The sequence below is a fragment of the Phacochoerus africanus genome, chromosome 8 (assembly GCF_016906955.1).
Source record: "Phacochoerus africanus isolate WHEZ1 chromosome 8, ROS_Pafr_v1, whole genome shotgun sequence".
In the NCBI taxonomy this organism is placed as follows: Eukaryota; Metazoa; Chordata; class Mammalia; order Artiodactyla; family Suidae; genus Phacochoerus; species Phacochoerus africanus.
In genome coordinates, this window is record NC_062551.1 from 88339482 (window position 1) to 88357393 (window position 17912).

At 45.8% G+C, this 17912-nt stretch overlaps 1 protein-coding gene across 1 annotated transcript in view; it reads left to right on the forward strand.

The window, feature by feature from the left end:
* The first annotated feature begins 3644 nt into the window (after positions 1 to 3644).
* The window catches only part of HDAC1 (histone deacetylase 1), a 35344-nt gene continuing 21076 nt past the window's right edge, over positions 3645 to 17912 (forward strand). The window contains exons 1-2 of the mRNA XM_047793063.1: positions 3645 to 3794; positions 13379 to 13491. Coding sequence (XP_047649019.1) covers positions 3746 to 3794; positions 13379 to 13491 — 162 coding nt within the window. The 5' untranslated portion in view covers positions 3645 to 3745. The remainder of the gene's footprint in view (positions 3795 to 13378; positions 13492 to 17912) is intronic.

Genomic DNA, 17912 nt, shown 5'->3' on the forward strand with positions numbered 1-17912 from the left:
TTGATTCAAGGGCTATATTTGACCTCAGGTATGTTCAGATTCACCCTGAAGGTGTTTTTAGACATTGAGTTAATTCACTCACTTAACAAATATTTATTGAATCTCTATTGTGTGCCAGGCACAATTCTGGGCTCACAGGCTATGCAGTAGATAAGTAAAATCTCTTGTGGAGCTTACGTTCTGTAAGGGAAGATAGACAATAAACCTCACGAAGAAGTAAATGATATGACATGCTACAAGGTGACAGTGCTAAAGGGAAAAGGTAAGGAGACTTAGGGATGTCATGTTTGGGGAATTCCTGTCCTGGCTCAGTGGAAATGAATCCAACTAGGAACCATGAGGTTTCTGGTTCGATCCCTGGCCTTGCGCAGTGGTTTAAGGATCTGGCACTGCCATGAGGTGTGGTGTAGGTCACAGACACAGCTCGGATCTGGCTGTGGCTGTGGTGTAGGCCGGCAGCTACAGCTCTGATTAGACCCCTAGCCTGGGAACTTCCATATGCTGTGGGTGCAGCCATAAAAAGCCAAAAAAAAAAAAAAAAAAAAGGAATGTCATGTTTGGGGGAGGTTTGTAGTTTCAAAGACGCTTGTCTGGGAAGGGCTCATTGAGAAGGTGATTTTTGAGCAAAGGTTTGGAGAAGGTGAGGGAATGAGTCACAAGATCTGGGTAAGGAGCAGCTAGGGAGAGGGAACAGCCTGAGGCTGAAAGCTTGCCCGGGAAGCTCTGAGTGGTAACGGTGACCTGAGGGAGCGGGATGAAACCCAAGAGGCCTGGGGCCTTGTGGCCTTTTCAGGAGTCATTTTGAGGAGGCTTTGCAGGGATTTGTGTTGAGCCAAGACATGATCTGACTTACATTTTAAAAGGATGGCTCTTACTGCTGTCTTGAAAATAGATGGAGTTAGCAGTCAGTTTATAAAAATTGGGGGGGTCTTACATAAAACTCCAGATTTCCACCTTCTCTTGAAAAAACAGGAAGATTTGGCTCCTTTGGGCTTACCTGTCCTTTTGGAGGCACACCTTATGGCTTCCAGACAATGAAACTGAGTGACGGAGCTCCCGTTGTGGCACAGAAGTAACAACCCTGACTAGTATCCATGAGGATGCATATTCTCTCCCTGGCCTTGCTCAGTAGGTTAAGGATCCGGTGTTCCTGTGAGCTGTGGTCTTGGTCACAGACGCAGCTCTGATCCTGCATTGCTGTAGCTGTGGTGTAGGCTGCAGCTCTGATTCATCTCCTAGACTGGGAACTTCCATATGCCTTGGGTTCGGCCCTAAAAAGACAAAAAAAGAAAAAAAAGAAACTGAGGGTTAGTGGCTATTTATCATCATGATTGTGCTGTTGTTCTTGTAACAAAGAGGAAGACGAAATGGTTTTCTGCACCCATATTTCCATTAAAAAGTGAGAAAATGAAAGATTCCTGAAGATGGCAGTGTGCTTGAAGAAAGATGGGGGAAGGACATACTTCCTTATGAAAGTGAAAAAGAATTCAATTTTAAAAATAAGCAGGAGTTCCCGTCGTGGCACAGTGGTTAACGAATCCCACTAGGAACCATGAGGTTGCAGGTTCGGTCCCTGCCCTTGCTCAGTGGGTTAACGATCCGGCATTGCCGTGAGCTGTGGTGTAGGTTGCAGACGCGGCTTGGATCCCGCATTGCTGTGGCTCTGGCGTAGGCCAGTGGCTACAGCTCCGATTCGACCCCTAGCCTGGGAACCTCCATGTGCCGCGGGAGTGGCCCAAGAGATAGCAAAAAGACAAAAAAAAAAAAAAGCAAAGTGCCTGAATCAAACTAATATTAGTAACATAAATATAATTTAAACCCACTCATTTACACCACCTGCCTGACCTCTGTAGGCATCTTGAAGTGTGTGATTCCTGTTTTGCATTTTATAAAATGCTGCCACACCCATGACCTCATCTAATCCACGCCCACTTCCTCCTTTGGACACTGCTGCAGCCGCAGAGTAGGTGAATTTTTTTTTTTTTAACTTCCAGGGCCTCACCCGCACAAATGGAGGTTCGCAGGCCAGGGGTCCAATTGGAGCTACAGCTTATGGCCATGTCACAGCCATAGCAATGCCAGATCTGAGCCACGACTGCAACCTACACCACAGCTCATAGCAATGCCAGATCCCCAACCCACTTGGGCAAGGCCAGGGATCGAATCCGCAACCTAATTGTTCCTAGTTGGATTCGTTTCCACTGCGCCACGATGGGAACTCCAGAGTAGGTGAATTTTGTATTCTCATACTCTCCATTTTACTAAGAGGGAAATGGAGGCCCAGAAACTTTCCTAGTTAGGAAAGAGAAATACAGAACTGGGAAGAGGGTTTATTTCCTGGTCCTTTGCTGCTTGTACAGGAGAATTGCCCTGTTAGCTTTATAATTAATGGCCTAAATGCAATTCCCAAGTAAGGAACACAAGTACCCAAACAGTCTTTAAACTGTAAAGAGGCATAAAAATATATCATATTGACTATAGGACCATGAGTACCCTCCCCTCTTGACCTGGAGACATTTTACAATGACACTTTTTGTTGTCACAGCTCGGGGAGGAGTGCTACTGGCATCTAATGAGTAGAAGCCAAGGATGCACCCAACAGTGCACAGAATTACCTGACAACAAAGAATTATCCATGAGGAACTCTGCTCCAGCATAAGGGGACCATTGATTTCCTCCAAGTTTATTTATTTATTTATTTTATTTTTTGTCTTTTTAGGGCCACACCAGCAGCATATGGAGGTTCCCAGGCTAGGGGTCTAATCGGAGCTGTAGCCGCTGGCCTATGCCAGAGCCACAGCAATGCCAGATCTGAGCCATGTCTGCGACTTACACCACAGCTCACCACAACACTGGATCCCTAACCCGCAACCTCATGGATCAGAGTCAGATTCGTTTCCACTGTGCCACGATGGGAACTCCTAATTTCCTCCAAGTTTAAAGGCACTCCTTAGTCATTCTAGGTGACAGCACCAGGAAGGTAGGCTTTAGAGTGAGAATGGCTGGGTTCTGCCACTTACTTAGGAGCCTCTCTGGTCCATGGTAGGCATAACAAAAAAATTAGCAAGAACAACAAAAACCTACAGTTGAAAATTGAATGTGACTACTAACTGTGTGACTCTGAGGAGGTCATGAAGTTCTTAACTTCATTACCCTTATCTGTAAAATGGGGATTAAAAAGCCCCCCTCTAAAGCCATCATGAGGCATAAGAGAGACACTGAGATAATGTCGGTAAAGCCATGGCAAAGCCCTTGGCCTACAGCAGTTTCCTGTTCTTTGTCAATTTATTTCTCCTCCTCCAAACTTAGCTGAGTGACCTTACGCAAGTCACTTCCCACCGTAGGCCTCCATTGATTCTCTGTCAAATGCCAAAGTTGGCCTCTGACCTCCGAGTGAGCTTCCAACGCCAATGGGACAGCGAAGTTTGCAGCTCGGCTTTCTTCCCCCGGGACAAGTGGTACGGTCCCGGGGCAGCCCCACCCCCCTGTCGCGGACCTTGGTACAGGCCCAGGGGGCCCTCGGAGGCCTCGCCGGGCTGCCCTTGCCCCCCGCCGAGTTCCGGGCCGTCCCGGCGCCGCTGATTGGCTGGAGCGGTGCCCGGGCTGCGCGGCTATAGGTGAGCCCGGGCGGGGACGGGCGGAGCGCACTGAAGGCCCGCCCCCTGCCCGCTGGTCGGACGCTGAGCGGAGCCGCCGGCGGGAGGGCGGACGGACCGACTGACGGGAGGGACGGGAGGCGAGCAAGATGGCGCAGACTCAGGGCACCAAGAGGAAAGTCTGTTACTACTACGACGGTGAGTACAGTCCTCGCGCCGGGGGCGGGGGCGGGGCAGGACCGGGCCAGGCGGGATCCAGGAGAAGGAGCCGAGAAGATCCGAGGGGAGGAGGCTGAGGCGTTAGGGAAAGGCTGAGGGAGGAGGCACAGAGAAGGAGGCTGAGGCTGAAGTAGGTCGAGGCTGAGGGCGGAGGCTGAAAAAAGGTCGAGGCTGAGGGAGGAGGCTAAGAGGAAAGGGGGTGGAGCCTGAGGGGGGAGGCCCAGGGGACGGAGGTCGGGGCTGAGGGAGGGGGTCGAGGCCGAGAGGGTCTCCTGGGGAAGCGTGAGGTCACCTTGGTGGGGAATCCTGAAGTCTGATGTGGAGTTTGAGGAGGCCTCCTAGAGGGGAGGCTACGTCCGAGGTGGGAGGCAGAATCTGATGGAGGAGGCTGCAGGGTTACATGGTCTTGCTGAGAATCCGAAGGTCTCTCACAGTCTCTTTCCTTCCTCATCTGTTCTGGTGAGAGGCTTGCAGGGCTCACCACCTAGAGGTCCCCAACTCCTCTCCCCCTGTCTCCCAGCGGGGCCTGCAGTTGCTACTGGAAACTGGGACCCCTGGGGTTGGGAAGGGATGGATGCAACCTGTTAAAACAGGCTTTTTTTGTTGAACAGAAATCTTTTGAGCAGCAGCTTCCTCTGTTGTAGATAGCGGTTCGGGGGCTGGGGCCATGGGATGATCAAAGCACTTGCCATCTTCCTCTTAGTCTGGAGAAGCAGATAGACGATGACAGACACTTGCTCTCCACTATCAGGATGGGAGGAAGGACAGCTCCAAGTGTTCTAGGAGCACAGAGAAGAAGCACCCACCTTGCCCGAGGAGTCAGGGAAGGAGGTGTCATCTCAGTTAGGACCTGAAGAACAGGAGTTTTTAGCCAGGCTCAGGAAGGGCAAAGATGGTAGCAAGATGAGAAGTAAGAGAGAGGACAGCACCTTTGAAAAACAGCAGGTATAGGTACAGTATGGCAGAAATACAGATTTGGGGGCACAGTGTTAGAAGGTAGGGAGCAGGGGTAAGAAAAAATGTTGCAAGTGATGAGGCTGGAGAAGGTAATGGGGGTCAGATCTTGAAGGGCTGGGCGCACTACCCTAAGGAAGTTGGACTTTATTCTTAGGGCACTTGTGAGTCATTGAAGTTGTATGCAGGTTAGTGACATCATCAAATTTATACTTTAGAACTATCACTCTGGGACAGAAATTCATGAATGGAGAAGTGAGGAAGAGGAAAGCAAGGATCCTAAGTTTCTGGTTTTGGACAATTTGATGCTGGAAGGCCCTATCAGTTGATAACTTGGGGTTTTGTTTTTTGTTTTTCTTTTTTTTTTCTTTTTGGTCTGTGCCTGCTGCATATGAAAGTTCCTGTGCTAGGGATCAAACCCACACCACAGCAGCAACCCAAGCCGCTGCAGTGACAAATCCTCAATCCTTAACCCCCTATGCCACAAGAGAACTCCTGGGTTTTGTTTTTTAAAGAAATATTTGTTGAGCTGTCTGGGGGATATCCAAGTAGAAGTGTCCAGCAGGCAGTTGACCATTCACGTCTGCAGCTTAGGAGACAAATGAGAAGATAGAGATTTTTGGTGATTGTCAGCATACATACATACACACAGGTGATAATTTTAGTTGTAGAGGAGGATGCAGTCACCCTCGTATCCCATTCAAGAAGTTCTACAGGGTGAAAAGAGAAGGTTCAGGGTGGGATTCTAAAATGGACTGAGAAAAACTCTGTATTCCCTCGTCATAGCACTTGTCACTGTGCACTGGAATTGCTCATTTATGTGTTCATAACTTCTTACAGTAAGCTCCTTAGGGAAAGGGAATATGTCTACCTTTGTGTGCTCAGCCCTCAAAACTGCCTAGCTCATAGTAGCTTCTCAATAAATACTTGTTAATGAAATGAATAAAGATATAGAGATAATGACCAGAGTTAGGTAAGTGAACCAGAAAGTGTTGGGTTACAATAGGCAGAAGAAGGAGGGAGTGGTCAAGTGTTGGCAGGAGCTGTTTCCTGTGTAGGGTTTGGAACTGAAACTAAATTGCAGTATATTGAATAATGAATGGACTGGTGAAGAGGAGGCATCAGGTTGAACTTTAAAATTATTTTATTTTTTTCTTTTTATGGCCACACCCTTGGCATATGGCAGCTCCTAGGCCAGGGATTGAATTCGAGCTGCAGCTGTGACCTATGCCAAAGCTGCAGCAATGCTATCCAGGCCGAGAATCAAACCTGCCACCTTTGCAGCAACCTGAGCCACTACAGTTGGATTCTTAACCTGCTGTGCCACTGCAGGAACTCCAGGTTGAACTTTTTAATTTATTTTTGATTTATTTCTTTATACTTTATTTATTTTATTTTTAATTTTTTTATTGTTATTTCCCCAATATAATTTTTTTTCTACTGTACAGCATGGGGGCCCAGTTACACATACACGTAATACATTGTTTTTTCTCACATTATCCTGCTCCATCATAAGTGACTAGACATAGTTCCCAGTGCTACACAGCAGGATCTCATTGCTAATCCATTCCAAAAGCAATAGTTTGCATCTATTAACCCCAAGCTCCTAATCCATCCCATTCCCTCCCTCTCCCCCTTGGCAACCACAGGTCTATTCTCCAAGTCCATGATTTTCTTTTCTTTGGAAAGGTTCATTTGTGTGTATATTAGATTACACATATAAGTGATATCATATGGTATTTGTCTTTCTCTTTCTGACTTACTTCACTCAGTATGATAGTCTCATTCCATCCATGTTGCTGCAAATGGCATTATTTTGTTCTTTTTTATGGCTGAGTAGTATTCCATTATGTATATATACCACATCTTCTTAATCCAATAATCCGTTGGTGGACATTTAGGTTGTTTCCATGTCTTGACTATTGTGAATAGTGCTGCAATGCACATACGGATGCATGCATCTTTTTCAAGGAAAGTTTTGTCTGGATAAATGCCCAAGAGTGGGATTGCTGGGTCATATGGTTTTCTAAGGTACCTCCATACTGTTCTCCATAGTGGTTGTACCAGTTTACATTCCCACCAACAGGGCAGGAGGGTTCCCTTTTCTCCACACCCCCTCCAGCATTTGTTATTTGTGGACTTATTAATGATGGCCATTCTGACTGGTGTGAGATATGTCTCGTGGTAGTTTTGATTTGCATTTCTCTAATAATCAGTGATATTGAGCATTTTTTCATGTGCTTGTTGCAGGTTGAGCTTTTTTTTTTTTTTTTTTTTTGTCTTTTTGCTATTTCTATTTCTTGGGTCGCTCCCGCGGCATATGGAGGTTCCCAGGCTAGGGGTCCAATCGGAGCTGTAGCCACCGGCCTACACCAGAGCCACAGCAACGCGGGATCCGAGCCGCGTCTGCAACCTACACCACAGCTCACGGCAATGCCGGATCGTTAACCCACTGAGCAAGGGCAGGGACCGAACCTGCAACCTCATGGTTCCTAGTCGGATTCGTTAACCACTGCGCCACGACGGGAACTCCAGGTTGAGCTTTTTTAAAAGGCAGCTTTTGGGGCAGAGAGAGAGAGTTGTTGGTAAGAGGGAGATAGAATGGCTAAGAGTTGAGTATGTGCAAATTCGTATGGAAAATAGACAGGGAGAGAGGTTGAAGATATTGGGGAGAGGAGTTCCCATAGTGGCTCATTGGAAACGAATCTGACTAGCATCCATGAGGGTGCAGGTTTGATCCCTGGCCTCACTCAGTGGGTTAAGGATCTAGTGTTGCTGTGGCTGTGGTGTAGGCCAGCGGCTACAGCTCAGATTCGACCTCTAGCCTGGGAACCTCTGTATATACCTTGGGTGCAGCCCTAAAAAGACCAAAAAAAAAAAAAAAAAAAGATGTTCGGGAGAGGGGCTAGTAATGATGGAGTTTCCTAAGAAGACCAGGGAATGGAAACCAGAGCACAGATAGGGACACTAGCTTTTCAAGCTGAAGTTCCTTTTGGGATGAGAGGGTAAGTAGCAAGGAAGAGTTTAAAGGTAGGTAAGTTTGAAGAAGAGAAGATAGGGAGAAAGTGGAGGGAATTTTCAAGATGAGGTGAGGGAATATTATTTTTTTCTGAGAGTTGGAGAGGGCATTGGTAGAGTAGCAATCTTGAAGAGGCAGCTGTTCAGAAAGAGGGAGCCAGGAAAATAATTCCAAAGGATTGCCCGTTTGAGACTGGAGTCTGTGACTTTGTAGCCATATCAGTTTGCACAGTTTGTGATCTCCATACTCTTAAGATTAAAAAGAGAAAAAGCATAAAGACCTTAGTCTTTAGAGAAAGGAGATTTCTTACTTTTTGGGAAACTACTTGTGAATTTTGCAGTGAGGTCACTAGTTTGGGACTCAGATTTGGCTCCGCCATTCAGAAGCTTCGAAGTATTGGGCAAGTCACTTTACCTTTCCAGGCCTCAGGCCACTCTCCTTTAAACTAAAAAAACTATGAGAACAGTGCAGAAAGCTCTTTAAATGTTTTTTTAGAAGTTTAAAAGCGCGTGGATGGTTCCAGGACCCCACCACAGATATCAAAAGGATGCTCGAGTTCCTTACATAAAATGGCATAGCACAGTAGGCCTTCCTTATCCTGGGTTAGTGGATGGGGAGAGCCATCTGTATCTAAAAGGATAATTTCTTTTTCTTTCTTTCCCTTTTTTTTTTGTCTTTTTGGAGCAGCACCTGCTGCATATGGAGGTTCCCAGCCTAGGGTTCCAATCAGAGCTACAGCTGCCAGCCTATGCCACAGCCACAGCAATGTGGGATCTGAACCAGGTCTGCCACCTACACCACAGCTCATGGCAACACTGGATCCTTAACCCAGTGAGCGAGGCCAGGGGTCGAACCCGCAACCTCATGGTTCCTAGTCAGATTTGTTTCTGATGTGCCATGACAGGAACTCCAAGGATGATTTCTTTTAAAGTCTCAGCAACCCAATTAAAAATTGTTAAGGAAAGCCTGATGTCTTTGGGCCTCACCCTCAGGCCCTCCCTTAGCTTTCTAGATAGGTTATCTTCATTCCCCAAGTCTCAGCCTTGCCTGGATTCTGGGTTGATAGGCAGGGGAGTTGCTGGGGATCAAGGCCCATGCCAGAGACATGGGTAAGGAGGAATCCATTTGTATAGCATAGTAATGACCATGTGACTCCTTACTGGCCACAAATTGAGTCTGCATCTGGAAAGTCATACCTGTGCCTTGAGAACCTGTTGTACCCGTCCCCACGGCTGATAAGGTTCTCTGAGGAGCCCTGGGAACAGTCTGCCTGCCTTCCCTGCTATTGCATTTCAAAGTCTGTGTATATATGGGACAAGGTTTCCTATTGGATGCCACTACATGCTGTCCTCTGGCTTATGGTTCTGGCTGAGAGTAAAGGCCTCACAAAGACTAAGAGGAGAGGATGAAAGGCCAGAGTTCCCTGGGGGCTCAGTGGGTTAAGGATCTGACATTGTCACTGCTGTGGCCCTGGTTAATGTTGTCTTGTGGGTTTGATCCCTGGCCTGAGACATGCCTTGGGTGTGGCCAAAAAAAAAAAAAAAAACCCAAAAAACAAAAATAAATAAATAAAATTGTTATAAAAAATAAGGCTTATTTAAAAAGAGAGACATTCCTCTGTGGTGCAGAGGGATTGGCAGTATCTCTCAGTGCCGCAGGACACTGAAGGTTCGATCTCTGGCTTGGCACAGTGGGTTAAAGAATCTGGCATTGCCACAGCTGCAGCATAGATTGCAACTGGGGCTCAGATCTGATCCCTGGCCCGGGAACTCCATATGCTGTAGAGTGGCCAAAAAAAAGAAAAAGAGAGAATGCAATAAAGAACAAGATCCTACTATGTGGCACAGAGAACTATATTCATGCCGTGTGATAGGAGTTCCTGTGGTGGCTTAGCAGGTTAAGGACTTGACACAGTGTCTGTGAGGATGAGGGTTTGATCCCTGGCATTGCTCAGTGGGTTAAGGATCCAGTGTTCCTGCGGCATAGGTCACAAGATGGGGCTCAGATTGGGCATTGCTGTGGCTGTGGTGTAGGCCAGCTGCAGCTTCAATTTGATCCCTAGCCTGGGAACTTCCATATGCCACAGGTGTGGCGCTAAAAAGAAAAAAAAAAGTCTTATGATAGACCGTAATGGAAGAGAATATTTTGTTTATTTATTTATTTATTTATTTTTGTCTTTTGTCTTTTCAGGGCCACACCCTCGGCATATGGAGGTTCCCAGGCTAGGAGTCTAATCGGAGCTGTTGCTGCTGTCCTACACCACAGCCACAGCAACACCAGATCTGAGCTGCGTCTGCGACCTATACCACAGCTCATGGCAACGCTGGATCCTTAACCCACTGAGCGAGGCCAGGGATCAAACCCACAACCTCATGGCTCCTAGTGGGATTTGTTTCTGCTGTGCCATGACGGAACTCCAGAAAAGAATATTTAAAAAAAAAGAATGTAGGAGTTCCCATCATGGCTCAGCGGTTAACGAATCTGACTAGTATCCATTAGGAGGCAGGTTCCATCCCTGACTTTGCTCAGTGGGTTAAGGATCTGGCATTGCCGTGGTGCAGGTCACAGATAGGCCAGCAGCGATAGCTCTGATTTGACCCCTAGCCTGGGAAGCTCCATATACCGCGGGTGTGACCTTAAAAAAAAAAAAAGAATATGTATGTATGTATAACTAAATCAATTTTCTGTAGAGCAGAAATTAACACAACATTGTAAATCCACTATACTTCAACTAAAAAAATATGTTTTGGGGAAAAAATAAATAAAAAAAAAAAGAGAAAAGGGTGAGATCCTAAATATCCAGTTCTTTAGAAGTTTCCCATTATCCCAGGCCCCGTCTATGCCAAAGAAAATTGGAGTGTAGCTTGGATGTTAGTGGCATTCCCCACAGTACATTACTCCCTGGAATGAAGCCTGATTCTGGCACTTCCAAATCACAGTGCTTAAGAGGTTGAGACCTTTCTTTTTACTGGTGTTGAAAGATCTGTCTCACCCCAATGGACTTCCAAGGAGAGATCTTTGGAAGAGATCTTGTGTGCAAGATCGCACGGTTTTGAAATACTGTTCTAGAAACTTTCTACCAGGTAGACTTACAGAGCCCTCTGGATTAGGTGCAAACCGAAGTAGATACCTGGGAAACCTGTTTTTTTTTTTTTTTTTTTTTTTGGCTGCATGTTCAGCATATGGAAATTCTCTGGCCAGGAATCAAATCAGGGCCAAGAATTGAATCCGAGCTGCAGCTGCAACCTTTGCCACAGCCGCAGCAATGCTGAATCCTTAACCCACTGTGCTGGGCCACTGCACCTTGGCAGTGACCCAAGCTGCTACAGAGACAATGCTGGATCCTTAACTTGCTGCGCCATAGTGGGAACTCCCCGATGTAGCTTTTAGCATACTGGATTTGGAGTTAGAAGGGTGACTCCCAGATGACTCATTAGCGGTGTGGTCTTAAGCAAACGTATTAACTTCTCTGAGTCTCTCTTCAATTCTTTGAGTCTTTATTGAGCCTCTATGATATACAGGCCATATTTGTCCTTGCCTTCTAGGAGCACTGGTCTTGTGGATACAAAATAGATATGTAAATAATTCAGATAAAAAACAAAATTAAGTACTTTATGCAGAATTTTGAGGAAAAGATCGTTTGTTCTGATTAGGAATGTGTTTAGCTCTTGAGCTGGGCTTTGTAGTGTGAGGATCATCAGAAAAGGAAGGACAGCAGTTCCCCTCATGGCGCAGCGGAAGTGAATCCGACTAGTGACCATGAGGTTTTGGGTTCGATCCCTGGCCTTGCTCAGTGGGTTAAGGATCCGGCATTGCTGTGAGCTGTGGTGTAGGTCGCAGATGCGGCTTGGATCCTGCGTTGCAGTGGCTGTGGTATAGGCTGGCAGCAGCAGCTCCGACTAGACCTCTAGCCTGGGAACCTCCATATGCTGAGGGTTCGGCCCTAAAAAGACAAAAAAAAAAAAAAAAAGAAGAAGAAGAAGAAAAGGACAGGAGTTCCCATTGTGGCTCCATGGGTTAAGAACCCAGACTAGTATCCATGAGGGTGCACATTCAATCCCTGGCCTTACCCAGTGGGTTAAGGATCCGGTGTTCCTTATAGCTATTCAACCCCTATGCCTTTTATTTTAGGATGCAGCCTTAAAAAAGGAGAGGGGGGAGGACATTCCAGGTCAAAGGAATATCTGAACAAAGGATACTTTGGTGTGAAGGTGAATGCTGGTAATAGTCTAGTGTGTTTACAGCAGAGATTGGCAAACTTTCTGTGAAGGGCCAGATGGTAAATATTTTAGGCTTTGTGTGCCATAAGGGCAGGTCTCTGTGGTAACTGTTCAACTACTCAACCCTGCCATAATGACTCTGAAAGCAGTAATAGACAATATATAAACCAATGGGCATGGTTGTGTTCCAGTAATATCTTATTTACAAAAAACAGGCAGCTGGTTGTATTTGGCCCAGGGGCCATGATTTGCTTGCTCAGGTCTAGAGCAGAATGAGTGTATGTGTGTATTGGGGCAGGGTGGTGGTAGTAGGAAGTAGATTAAGGAAAAGTAGATTAAGAATGTCCTTGACTAGTTCTTTGGTGGCTCAGTGCGTTAAGGATCCAGCATTGTCACTGCTGTGGCTCTGGTACTGTTGTGGCACAGGTTCAATCCCTGGCCTGGGGAATTTCTGCATGTAAATAACTGGTGACAATGTGGCAGATAGTTTTGAATTGAAGGCAGGGGATCAATTAGAAGGTTATTGCTACAGATGAAGCAGGAGATGATGAGCGCAGTCTTCTTATCTATGAATGGAATAATATTCCCTGTCCTAACTATTTTACAGGGTTATTGTGAGAATCCAGTAAGAAAATGAATGGGAATGTGCTTTAACTCCATAAAGTGTCATGAGGTGAACTGTGACTTATTCTGCATAGTGATGGTTATTTTTTTTTTCTTTTCTTTCTTTCTTTTTTTTTTTTCCGGTCTTTTTTTAAGGGCTGCACCTGCAGCATATGGAAGTTCCCAGGCTAGGAGTCTAATCTGAGCTGTAGCCACCAGCCTATACCACAAGCCACAGCAACACCAGATCCGAGCTGCCTGTGACCTACACCACAGCTCATGGCAGCACTGGATCCTTAACCCACTGAGTGAGGCCAGGAATTGAACGTGCATCCTCATGAACACAAGTCAGGTTCTTAAACCACTGAGCCACAATGGGAATTCCTTTTTTTTTTGTCTTTTTAGTGATGGTTATTTTTCTGTTGTGGGAGTGAATTCCTTGGAGATATGGTGAGGTGAGTTACCTCACTGGCTGCTCTTCCTTTTGGAATGACCCCCTCATGCTATCTAGTGCCTGTGGGTTCCAGGGGGAAAAATTGGGCTACACTGACATCCTTAGCCTTAGGTGCCGATCTCACCAGGGTCGCTTGCTTTTTGGTGTGTTTTTTTGTTTGTTTTTTGGAGTTATTCTTCCTTGAGGTGGGGGAGAATCTTGTAGCCTAGAATGAACCAGAAAGACAGTTTGTTCTAAAAATTCATGGATTCTTCTGGGAGTGGGAGTGTATGTCTAATTGTGTCACTAAAACTGCCATTCTTTTATTCTTCAGGGGATGTTGGAAATTACTATTATGGACAAGGCCACCCAATGAAGCCTCACCGAATCCGCATGACTCACAATTTGCTCCTTAACTATGGTCTCTACCGGAAAATGGAAATCTATGTAAGTTACTGGGAGCTTCATCCCTCCCTAACTTTATCAGCTGTGATTCCCCATATGTCATTACTTATCTCATTTTTTTTTTTGTCTTTTGTTGTTGTTGTTGTTGTTGCTATTTCTTGGGCCGCTCCCGCGGCATATGGAGGTTCCCAGGCTAGGGGTTGAATAGGAGCTGTAGCCACCGGCCTACACCAGAGCCACAGCAACGCGTGATCCGAGCCGCGTCTGCAACCTACCCCACAGCTCACGGCAACGCCGGATCGTTAACCCACTGAGCAAGGGCAGGGACCGAACCCGCAACCTCATGGTTCCTAGTCGGATTCGTTAACCACTGCGCCACGACGGGAACTCCCTACTTATCTCATTTTTTCAATGACTCATACATCAGACCTGTTGAGTGGCTATTATGTGGCAGACACTGTAAATGATAGAGATTCTCTGTTTTAAGGAGCTCACTCTAGTGCTGGAGACCAACATGTACACAAATAAATTGTACTACAATTTAGTGTGTAAGTGCAACAATTTAAAAAAGTATAGGATGCCGAGATAATGAAGGTTGAAGGAGGAAGGGAACCTTGGAATGTTTCCTAGAGGTGATATCTGAGCAGTATTTTATTTTATATATTGTATCTTTCTTCTTTGTTGTCAACCCCATGACGTATGGAGTTCCTGGCCAGGGATTAGCTGCAATTGAGACCTATGCTGAGCTGTGGCAATGCTGGATCCTTTAACCCACTGTGCTAGGCTGGGGTGGTGCTCCAGAGACATCACTGAACCTGTTGCGCCACAGCAGGAACTGCTGAGCAGTGTTTTAATAATTGAATGGGGAGTTCCCTTGTGGTGCAGCATGTTAAGGATCTAGCATTGTCACTGCAGTGGTTCAGGTGGCTGCTGTGGTGTGACTGTGGTGTGAGTTTGATCCTTGGCATGGGAACTTCCATGACTTGGGTACAGCCAAAAAAGAAAAATCACACTTGTTTTGAAAAGGATTAAAAATACTTTCTTGGAGTTCACATTGTGGTCTAGTGGGTTAAGGATCCAGCATTGCCACAACTATAGTGTAAGTCGCAGGTGCAGCTTGGATCTGGCATGGCTGTGACCATGGTATAGACTAGCACCTGCAGCTCTGATTCGACCCCTAGCCTGGGAACTTCCATGTGCTACAGGTTCAGCCCTAAAAAGACAAAACAAAACAAAAAACCTTCCAGAGTTTCCGTCATGGCTTAGCGGAAATGAATCTGACTAGTATCTAAGAGGACACAGGTTCCATACCTGGCCTTGCTCAGTGGGTTAAGGATCCGGCATTGCCATGAACTGTGGTGTAGGTCGCAGACGAGGATCGGATCTGGCATTGCTGTGGCTGTGGCATAGGCTCAGCAGCTACAGCTCCGATTCCACCCCTAGCCTGGGAACCTCCATGTGCCATGGATACCGCCCTAAAAAGACCTATGTCACAGCTCACAGCAATGCTGTATCCTTAACCCACTGGGCGAGGCCAGGGATCCAACCCGAAGCATCCTGGTTCCTAGTTGAATTCATTTCCATTGTGCCATGACGGGAACTCCCAAATGAAGTATTTTAAATAAGAGATAGGGAGTTCCCGTCGTGGCTCAGTGAAAACGAATCCGACTAGCATCCATGGGATGCAGGTTCGATCCCTGGCCTCGCCCAGTGGGTTTAGGATCTGGCGTTGCCTTCAGCTGTGATGTAGGTTGCAGATGTGGCTCGGATTCTGTGTTACAGGCTGGCAGCTACAGCTCTGATTCAACCCCTAGCCTGGGAACCTCCATATGCCATGGGTGTGGCCCTAAAAAGACAAAAAATAAATAAATAAATAACCCAGTCATCTCTTAGTCATATTCAAGAGTTACCTCAAGTATCATTTCTTTTTTTTTTCTTTCAGGAGGTTTTTATTAAGTACTTGTCATACCCTAGGGTTTGTATTAACCTCCATGAGTGATGCTGAGGTACTACAAAATGAATTCTGTCTTTTTTTTTTTTTGCTTTTTAGGGCCGCACCCGTGGCATATGAGGTTGCGGGTTCAATCAAATTTGTTTACTGGTTACTAATCAGATTCGTTTCTGCTGTGCCACAATGGGAACTCCAAAATGATTTTTTTTCCTTTGCTTTTTAGGGCTGCATCCATGGTATATGGAAGTTAGGAGTTGAATCAGAGCTACAGCTGCTGGCCTGTGCCACAGCCACATCAACGTACGATCCTAGCCACATCTGCAACCTACACCACAGCTCACAGCAATGCCAGATCCCTGACCTACTAAGCGAGGTCAGGAATGAACCTCATGGATACTAGTCTGATTTGTTTCCGCTTAGCCATTATGGGAACTACCTAGATTCTATCTTTAAATAAGAGGAAACATTAACTAACATTTATTAAAGATTGCTAGTTACCAAGTCAGGGCTACTAATTATTTCCTTAATCCTTACAGCAGCCCTAATTTGGATCATTGTCCACTATCCCCACCTAACCCTCTATTTTTTGTTATTATTATTATTATTATTTTTGTCTTTTTGCCTTTTCTAGGGCCGCTCCCGCAGCATATGGAGATTCCCAGGCTAGGGGGTCTAATTTGAGCTGTAGCCACCGGCCTATGCCAGAGCCACAGCAACTATTTTTTGTTAAAGAGGAAAACCCTTCCTAGAAGTTTCTTAACAAATTTCCTCTTAAATATCATTGGGTCATTTGCCATCCTTAGACCATTCACCAACAATTGGCTTAGACTAATCACATTTGATGCTTGGGGCTGGGTGCATTAACCCCCAACCAAATTGCGATCTGTTACCAAGAAAGAGGGGAGAGAATGGCTTTTTGGAAGCAACACAGTGACTGTCATAGGAGATAATTAGTACTTTATTGGATATACTTCTCTGTGTGGTTTTCTAACCATAAGCTTCTAAACCAAAACCCCAGTATAATCTCTTTCTGAAATCTTTAGACCTTGTTTTCTCTCCTGTGATTTTTTTTTTCCTTCTCTGGCTCTACCTATTTATGTATTTATTTATTTATTGGCTGCACCTGCAGCACGTGGAGGTTCCCATGCCGAGGATCCACCCTGTGCCACAGCAGTGACAATGCTGGATCCTTAACCCACTGTGCCACCAGGAAATTTCTGCTCTACCTCTTTATTGAGTACAGATCTTTAGTTCTCTTCCCTAAACATTGTTTCTCTGCACATCCCTTTCATTGTCTTTTCTCTGGGCTATGATCCTAACATCCATTTCTTAAATCACATATAGCCAATTATTTTTAGTGTCTCTTCTCAATTGGTAGCTTTTTGAGAGTCAGTTCTTTTTTTTTTTTTTTGTCTTTTTGCCATTTCTTGGGCCGCTGCTGTGGCATATGGAGGTTCCCAGGCTAGGGGTCTAATTGGAGCTGTAGCCACTGGCCTACTCCAGGGCCATAGCAACGTGGGATCCGAGCAGCGTCTGCAACCTACACCACAGCTTACGGCAACGCCGGATCGTTAACCCACTGAGCAAGGCCAGGGACCGAACCTGTAACCTCATGGTTCCTAGTTGGATTTGTTAACCACTGCACCATGACGGGAACTCCTGAGAGTCAGTTCTGAAAGAAGCTGCCTAGACTTCTCATAGAAGTTTCTCTGCCTGGAGTTCCCTAATGGCCTTAGCAGTTAAGGATTTGGCATTGTCTCAGCTGTAGCTCAGGTTCTATCCCTGGCCCGGGAACTTCTGAGTTCCTCAGGCCTGGCCCAAAAAAAAAAAGTTTCTGTGAAGGGGATGTTTGTTGAAATCTTTTTCACATGGCTTTGTCCTCTTTAGTTCTCCTCCAATTTTGTTTCTACACAACTAATTAGTCTCTCCCAGAATCTAAATCCTCACTCTTCATCCAGGCACCTTCCTATTTACATAATTAAGAATCCTGCTTTGCTTCCTTGCTTTGGATGCTAATTTTGAATATTCCCAGCCTTCTTATTCATCGCCTTCTGTTCTTTTTTTTTGAATGTTTTTATAAAATATTGAGTAGTTATGAGAGAGAATTTTTATAAAATATGTATAGGGTATAAAGAATCCCATTATTACTAATATCACCTAGTTTAAGAAAAGAAATGTTGGGAGAGTTCCCGTCGTGGCGCAGTGGAAACAAATCCAACTAGGAACCATGGGGTTGTGGGTTTGATCCCTGGCCTTGCTCAACAGGTTAAGGATGCAGCATTGCCGTGAGTTGTGGTGTAAGTCAAAGATGCAGCTTGTATCCTGTGTTGCTGTGGCTGTGGTATAGGCTGGCAGGTGTAGCTCCGATTGGACCCCTAGCCTGGGAACCTCCATATGCTGTGGGTGTGGCCCTAAAAAAAAGAAAAGAAATGTTGGAGTTCCTGTTGTAGTTCAGTGAGTTAAGAACCTGACTAGTATCCATGAGGATGCAGGTTTGATCCCTGGCCTTGCT